We start from the raw sequence: 8,965 nt of genomic DNA, 5'->3' as shown, positions 1-8,965 counted from the left end.
ACCGTGCCAGTGGCAAGGGTTGAGAGATCTTGAGATTTTGTCAGTGGATCCAAAATGTATTCGTAGGGGTATCATTCTGTCAATTTGCATTGACCGGATTAGGGGATGCCTCAGCAGTTCAGAGTGGCTTTCTCTGCCACCCTTTCAAAACCTTCCTGAGGCTGCACAGTAAATTACAGCACAAAAAAATTGCCCCAAAATAGCACCTTAGTGACCTGAAGGGACTTCATGAATGCTGTGACTAGACTGCCCAGAATAAATTCATAACCACTGTGGACCTCACACTTTACAACTGATGGTATTAAAAAAAAGAAAAGTATCACTCTGTAAAACAACTCAATGGAAATCCTGTTTAGCTTTCTATAGCTTTATTTTAGGGTGGCACACTTCCCTTAATCCTTTTGTGGAGACATAATCCAGTGATTGTAAAATAAAACAAATGAACTGACATGTATATATTACTCCTCCTTTGGTATTGTACATAATATTAATATTAGGGGCTGGAGACACCCAAATCACAGAAGAAATGAGTTTACTAAACAAAGACTTCGCATATTTACAAACATCTTTCTAGAAATCCTAGATTTGTTTCTTTTCTTCCACCACTGTTTTTTTGGGGATAGAGGGCTGTTTGAAGTTTTTTATTTCTTAGATAAGCAAACTGTCGTATGAGTTCAGTGGAACATCAAAAGTTGTGTCTGTGACCTGCTCCAAGGGACCCAGCGCAGCTGGAAGCACCGCAGCGTCCCTGCATCCATCCCTGCATCTAAGCACTGAGGCCAACGTCTTCAAAGGTAATGTCCTCATTTCAGGTCTCAGAGCTCCCCTGCGACTGCAGTTCCTGCTGTCTGCAGCTGGTCTCACCAAGGTAAGCCACCTAACCTCACCTGTAGTGTAGTGTCAGCCCATGTGTCTCACTACGCCATCACTCCCTTCCACCCCAGGCCAGCAGGCAGCTCCAGGCGGCAGGCACCGCTGCGGTTTTCCAGCACTACAATTCAGATAATCCCAAGTGCTTAAAGAAAAGATGCTGCCTGCAAACTTCAATTACGCTTTACACTTACTCTGCTATGTGCTTGTAAAAACAGCATTACTTCAGGAAGGTTTCACCGCATGAGCACCAGGGCATGTAGATTTTTTACTGTCTCAGCAAAATGGTGGGGAAGTATGATCAGTGCTTGACAGCTTGGGTAATTCAAATGCAAATGTATAAACCTTGTCAGTCATGGGAGAATCAGTCAATTAAAGAAAGACATCTCCCATGACAAGGGCAATTAAATGGGCTGCTTTTCCTCTCACTGCGCAAAGATTTTCCTTAATCTCCTGTCACTTGCTGAGCCAGCCTTGGCTTTTCTGCCCAGGTGTGACTGCTCTCACCGGCGCCTCTAAACCCCTTCCCCTTGCATCAAGGAGGAGGAGGTGGAAGAGGGCAGGCCAGTGGACGAACTCAAACCCCCTCTTTGCTGGGACAAACTGAGCAGCAGCTAAAGATACCCACTGCCTCGACAGAGCAGAGCAGCAGGGCAGACAGATGTCCTTCCCCTGACAACCTCATTTTACAGTCCTTCTAAAACACACAAACACGCACACACATGCATCGACTGCTTGTTTCCTTGCTCTTGTATACTCAGCCCTGGCGCCTTATCATTCAGGGAGGGTGGCTGTAAGCACACCACAGGCCTTAACCCTCTCCTGGCGGCTCTGCAAATTTCAGTTTCAAATTCCAAGCTCGCAGGAAAACAGGTGTCGCCAACAGCTCCCACCACTCCTGCAAATGCAGCTAGACAGATGCAAGCTCCCTTCATGCATCTAGAAGTGGAGTGGAGTAGTCCCACTGAAAATAAATGTCTGATACAGAATCATAGAATGTGTTGGGTTGGAAGGGACACTTAAAGGCCATCTAGTCCAACCCCCCTGCAGTAAGCAGGGACACCTTCAACTAGATCAGGTTGCTCAGAGCTTCATCAAGCCTGGCCTTGAATGTCTCCAGGGATGGGGCCTCCACCACCTCTCTGGGCAACCTGTGCCAGTGTCTCACCACCCTCATTGTAAAGAACAACTTCTTAGTATCTAATCTAAACCTACTTTCTTTCAGTTTAAAACTGTTACCCCTCATCCTATCACTACACTCCCTGATAAGGAGTCCCTCCCCATCTTTCCTGTAGGCCCCCTTTAGGTACTGGAAGGCCGCTATAAGGTCTCCCTGGAGCCTTCTCTTCTCCAGGCTGAACAACCCCAGCTCTCTCAGCCTGTTATTGTTCACTCGTCTTTGCCCTTTCTCCCACACACTCTTGAATAATTTAACCTTATTCTGATGGGATCTCGTGGTTGTACACAGAGCACCCGGGGACCCTTCTGCTGTGTCCTTCCCAACCAAACCAGCGCAGGCATGCTCCTGTGCGCCCATATGCACGCAGAGCACCTTGTGGGCTGGCAGGCTCCCACTGCAGGAAAAGCTGAGATCAGCAGTTTGTCCCTCTGATTCTACTTGAGAAAAGTTTGCACACGAGCAGTCAATCCTCTGGACGACCACCAGGTCTTGGCAGGTGAAGCCACCGAGAAACTTTAGGTTCTCTGTGGTGGAGGCTGGCACTCAGCTGAGCATTTGCAGTCACCAGCAGATGACAGATTCAGTATTTATTAACCCTGCCTAACACATGGGAAAGTGGAAATGGAAAGAATGAAAGTGTACCTCAGGAAGGCATACCCTTGCGCCCATGATGTGGGCTGGGCAAAAATCTATTAAAACTGGACCCTTTGTTTTCAGAAGGTGATCCAAAGCAACTGAGACGATTTGTACAATTGCTGTAACATGTAGCATATGTGTCTCACTGCTCTCTCATGTACTGTGTCTGCCCATCACACCTACCCACTGCCTTTCATCTTGTAGTTCAATGGTCACCTCTTTGGAAAGGACCCTGTTGTATCACACTGCAATGCTTTTCTTTACACAGCAGATTTCTGACCCCTGCGATGCCAGGTCTCTCTAGGCATCACCACTTTACCTTCAGTACTGCCAGCACTTGTTCCCACTTGCTTTTGTCAATGGAAGGACACTGGAACTGAAGGGGTTTTGTTATTATTTTTTGCAGAAAATGAATTATAGACGAAAGGTCTGTGGTGCACTGACAAGTGTCCCTTTCCTTGGAGACAGTACCATGTGATGCTATTCACAGCAGATGGTTTAGGAGGTTTTTTCTCTCCCATGGTCTATGGCTTTGATTCATGAGAACAGGGACATTCACATGTCTCATGTGAGCATCTCAAGTAGGGCTCACATTGCTGAACATTAGCCGTCTCAAATACGGGCATCTAATCTGTGTTAAACAGCAAGGGTTCCTCCATACCCAAGGAGGGAGACAGGTATCCAAACATGGTGATTTATCCTGTCCCCTCTGGAGACATCACTTTCCATGGACTAGGGGACACCTTGCTGACTATCCTGGAGTGGCTTCTCATGTCAGACAGCAAAAGCCCAGTGAGATGAGCTGTTCCTGAGCAGTGCTACCTGCCAGATTCCTGAGTCCTCATGTGAAACTGGTCTCACCATCATGCCCCTGTCTTCTGCAGGTGTTTCCCCGCAGGGCTGAGCTGTTTCTCATCCTCTGTGCAACACCATATCTGACCTTGGAAATGGTTGTCTATGAAACCACCCCAGATGTCAGGCTCAGCGTCTCCCTGCCCCAGGAGTCACAGCCAGTCCCTTTGCAGACACAAGCAGGCATCATCATGCCAGTCACAGTCGACTTGCATCTTGGAAGTTTTCCCTGTACACTTTATTTTCCTAATGATTCTGACATGATTAATAATAGGCCCTCGAGTTCAGGGTGACAGTTTTAAGAAACTAAAGATAGATTAATCAGCTGTGAGCTGAAAAAATCTAGACTAGTATTTTGTAACAAAATTATCCCGGCACTGCTGTTAATATACCAAATCAGAAACTTCAGTAAACATAACAGATAAGGGCCATTTGAGGTTCAATGCACAGCATTTAAGATTCATGGATCTAACAAGGGTAGAAGTTTTTTTATCATGTCTTTCATCAGTGGACAACAGATGCATTAGAAGAGGGTAGAACGATCCCTTGGAAATGGGAACATAAAGTCTTGTTTCACGTGCATGCCTATTTCCCTTATAGCCAAGGGGCATTGGAAAGCGTGGTAAGGTTTGATCCCCAGTGCAGCACGGTGGTTAACAGGAGCCAGATAAAGCTGAAGTTGAGAATTTAAAGTCACCAAACCCCAAGCTTGCCACAGCTGCTGTTTTCTGTTCTGTTTGCTCACTTCAGGCAAAAAACACTATTGATGTGCTGCTCAGTAAAAGCATTTGCAATGTTTACTTTTTGTGTCATGTGATCAGATAGCAACAAATCTCTCTAACATAATCTTCTTTATGATGCATTTTTCTTTTCCTGACGGTCCTTAAAACAACTTACATTACAACTTTGGAAAGATGAGTTTCCTGGAGAAATACTTATTATTTTCCTAACATCTTCTTCAGAGCAAGCAGGGGGGGTCCAGCCACCACATGAAGCTCAGGAGTGAAAGTCTAGATGAACCTTTACTAGAGGATTTGTGCTCTTTCTCTATTTTTCCAACTCTTTTAGAGCAAATTACTTGAAGACTTCTGTCTACACATATGCCTGTTTGTCATCTGCTATTGGGGCAGACAGTGCTATTTTAATAAGCATACCAACATGGAGGAGTTAGTGAACATATTGACCATTCTGTCTCTGAAACAATACGGAGTTGCCTGCTTTCATTGAGACTGCACCCTGTATATTGAAATATGTCTACAAACTACCTTGAAAACCGAACAAAAATAGTCTGATGTTTTAAAGTAGGGGGAGGAGAGAGACAGAGCGGCATGCAAGGGACTACCTAGACCAAACCTAGTTTCACTTCTTTGTCACCAAGAAATACAATCCCCAGGTCTTCTTTGAGCAAAACAAAACGGAAATAATTTCTCTCGTTGGAAATCTTAGTACTTCTGTGAGATTTTATAACTTTAGTATGGTGACAATGTATTCCTTAATCTCTTTCTGAAGCATCCAAATTCGAAACGAAATATCCTGGCTTCTCTGATGTACATAGGAGTTTCTATAAAAGCCAACAGTCTAATAATTACTTAAAACCTTTCCAGAAAGGTAGGCTTCCTCCTTCCAAATAACATTCAAATTACAATGTTTTTTGAATTTAAATCTGAATGGTCTGAGACAGTTTTCCAAAGCCTCATAGAAATCTAAAATAGACCTGGCTTTTTAGAAGCATATAATTTGTTAAGTCAAACTTGTTTTCACATATTCTAAAATAGCATAGCTATTACATGTTATTTTTACCAAACATTATTGGAAGACAAAGTTTCCGAGCCAACAGCACAGATCAGTTTTGATTGGATGAGGGGCAAATGGTTTAATCAAGGGAAATAACCTGGCTATAGCAAACGGAGATGCCTGGTTTTGGGCGTCCTCATTTTAATATTTGAAACATATTTAATGAAATATTGCCTCACGTGTAATTAGCCTTAAGGAAACAAGCCACTAGAAAGAATTGATTCTAACTCCACTTTAAATTGCTGCTCCAGTGCCTTCACACTTCATGAAATATGTATCACTTCTCTTTTTGGCAAATATGAACATGCTATCTTTTAACAGAGCTTCATTAATGGTATTTTCTCTCTCTGGTCTTCAGCTTGATCTGCTCTTGTTTTTCTTTTAATTAAGCTAGGCTATTAGTTAAACTGCACAAACATTTAGTTTAGCCTAGAAAAAGTATCCTGCGTTCAGTCTGCATCCTCCCCAAGTTGTGTGCTCATAACCACCAGAAATTAACTGAAGTTGTTCTTTTTCCCTCATTAAGTTAAAAAATATACTTGTTACCTGAAAATATGCATTCATAACCATGCATTTTATGGAGTTGTAATTATGCAGGCTTCTTCTCAAGGCTACCGCAGCCAGCTTACCTGTCAGCTGAGAGAGCAGTGAGAGTAAAGACTGACACCCCTACAGAAGTGAGCTGGATGAAGGGGATAAGTTTGCATCCAGTTCGGCCGAACAGCCACTCGTCAGCAAGGTACCTGCTGGCGTCCACGGGCACGCAAGTCACTAAAAGCAACAAGTCTCCCAGAGCCAAACTGGAGATGAACAAATTTGGGACGTTTCTCATGGATTTCACAGTACAGAAGATCTTAATCAAAGTGATATTGCCAATAAGGCCTATCAAAATGATGATCCCGTAGATGGTGGGGATGGCATAGAGGAACGCTGGGTAGAACCAGTCGTCACCGAGGAGGGAGAGGTTTGTACTCTGGTTGACAGAGATGTTGTAGAGAATGAAGTTATCTGTTTCTAAGTCTAGCAGAAGGCACTCTCCAGATGCCATTGTCCTACTTTGCTCTTCTCAGAAGACAGCTTTCTTCTTTGAAAATCCTCAAGTAAGTTTCTTGCTGTAATTTTGCTGCTGCTTGCTGGCTTTAAACAGTCAGAAGAGTTTAAAAGTCATATCACTTCGCGACACATCTTGACAGTAAACAAACTAAAAAGCAACTGCAGCTTGCTCAACTGTACTGTTTCCATAAGGAGAACATATTTTAGCATAGTTTGAGTCCTGAAACTTGCCTTTTCCTCATTGACTTGTCTCACTCTTAGGTATTCCTCAGCTCTGGAAGGCCATTTATCAAATTCAAAGACCAGTACGTGGGAGGCATTTTCAAAATCGAGGCTTGTTAAATTCCCAGCTTCAGGTCTGCCGAGAAGAACCGAGTCCGAAACAAGGGAATTACAAAAAGCAAGAACTTTTGGTAGTTGCTGTCACGCTGCATTGCCAGCCTCTCCCGGCTTTCAGCACCTGCGCTCGCCAGCTGGAGGTAAAGTGAGGAAAAAGCCGGGCTCCGCCGACGGCTCGGATCCTGTAGGCAGGATCTTCTGGACGTCAGTTCTCCCCCTGCTTCCCACGATGAGAGCTGCCTTGCTTAAACGACTGCGATAATGCCGAGGGAGCCGCCGGCGAGCGCCGGAGAATGCCAGCCACCTACTGGACAATCTAATCACTGCCTGGGTGGAAGGGGAATAAAAAACGCACCAAAATCACCGTTAACTCTTTCGATGATTAAAAAAAAAAAATAAAAAAAATCTCTGCTCACGTACAGCTGGTGAGGATGAGGTTCACCGCCTCGCCAACTAAAATCAAATAAGACAAAATATTAGTTTGTTTCATACTGCAAATAATGTGATCAGAAAAGTAATCACACCATCTTAAATAAGAGCACACATACTTTGTTTGCACTCTGATATTCAGTTGTTCCAATGAAAGAGAATAATGATATGAAGCCAAGTTCATCCCCCAGGGCAAATGAACTGAATAAAGCCAATTAAGATAAAATCAACATTAGAATTAAGGTAGGCAAATGCGTATTATCATTATGCACCTGCGGTTAACCAGGGAAGCCTGAACTCCGCACAATTTTTGTTAATGTTTTAATTTGGAGGTAACAATAATGAGGGACAAAGTTCACCGTTCAATGGGATCATTTTTATTTATGAGATACCCATCATACTGGCATCTATAGGTAATGCATGTTTAGATGCAACAGAGAGAAACTTGCTTGGCTTATAACAGTCTGAAAATGCTCTTTCTCAGAGCTTAATTAAGGTACAGCTATTACTGATGCCTTACTGCTTTATAACAGATAGGCTATTTATGATTATATACAAGGACTTTCTGGACTGCAGAGAAATACTGTTAATTTGGAGACCAGCCTGCAGAATTAAATGAAGCTGGAATTTACATTTCCCCTTGCAATTGCTCATTTTTACAGGCAAAAGAATGTTTTGCCGACTGTTAGAATTACTTGGAAGCGAGGGGGGGAGGCAATTCAAATCAGGCATTAAAGTGTGATCACTGGCTTCTAGATAAAGGAAGCATTTCAGGACACGGTCTGGAAAATCTCCAGGTGCTCGGGAGCCGTGTCCCAGGGTGGGATTCTGAGCGGGAGACTTCAGTAGCTGTTTTTCTGCCTCATTCTTGTGACCCGGGTCAGTGTTTTCAGCTGCTTTTCCGCTGTTCACTCTAAGTCAACAAGGGACTTATGTGTACCCTTAACTTTAAGTAGGGCTCCTTACTTTTTTTTTTTTCAAGATAAACACACAAGAGAGTGCTGTGCTGAGAACTCAAGGGAACAGAGGAGAAGCCAAATTTTCTGGTATTCCTTCCCTTCAAAAGCCTGCTTTTAAAAATAGACCTGAAGTTGCCACCATTAAAAGCAGAGGAGGCAGAGCTACTGTGTACAGTCCGATCAGGGTGCACAGGTGACAGTGTTTCGGTGGGTTCAGGCCAGCTCTGGGCAAGGCTGCCAGGTTGGGTAGGGGCCAGCCGGCAGCAGCACCATATTCGGCACAGCAGGGCTTGACAAAGGCACGGAGAGGCAGCATGGAGCTACAGAAGCAGCCCAGCCACACCACGTGGTGGGACACCTCTCCCAAAAGTTCCCCCGGGATATTTGGGAGTTTGGTCAGAAGGGCTGCTATGACAAAGGGATGAACACATCCCCCTCTTTGCTTGCTGAGCTTTGGGATAAAGTGGAAAGGACATCGCTGGAAGCAAGAGAAAGAAGGGGGAGCAGTCACTGCATAATCCTGGTGGACTGCCGTGCCCAGCAGCCTGGTCAGCAGTTGGCAGTGACCTGCTCTGAGCAGGAGCTGGGACCAGAGACCTCCTGTGGTCCCTTCCTGTTCAAATGACTTGGTGACTCTGGGATTTTTCAGCCTACCAACGGGAGACATAACAGCTCTAGCACTCATCGTGAGCCTTTATTCTTCCAGATAGACAACAAAATGGTCTGTTTGCCAAAAACCCTCTAATAGAACCAGTAAGTCATCATTTGTAACAGTTTAAACTCTTCTACACTGAAACTCTCACACTGTTACATAGCAAACTATGTGGATGAGTGAAACAAGGAAAGGGAAGTA

General features: G+C 44.2%; 1 protein-coding gene across 1 annotated transcript in view; it reads right to left on the bottom strand.

The window, feature by feature from the left end:
* The window catches only part of GRPR (gastrin releasing peptide receptor), a 23,938-nt gene extending 17,006 nt beyond the window's left edge, over window positions 1-6,932 (bottom strand). The window contains exon 1 of the mRNA XM_063352003.1: window positions 5,962-6,932. Coding sequence (XP_063208073.1) covers window positions 5,962-6,380 — 419 coding nt within the window. The 5' untranslated portion in view covers window positions 6,381-6,932. The remainder of the gene's footprint in view (window positions 1-5,961) is intronic.
* Between the last annotated feature and the right edge of the window lie 2,033 nt (window positions 6,933-8,965).

Source organism: Chroicocephalus ridibundus, chromosome 1 (assembly GCF_963924245.1).
Source record: "Chroicocephalus ridibundus chromosome 1, bChrRid1.1, whole genome shotgun sequence".
Classification (NCBI taxonomy): Eukaryota; Metazoa; Chordata; class Aves; order Charadriiformes; family Laridae; genus Chroicocephalus; species Chroicocephalus ridibundus.
Note: the sequence above shows the minus strand (reverse complement) of the source record. Positions and strands in the feature narration are given on the sequence as shown.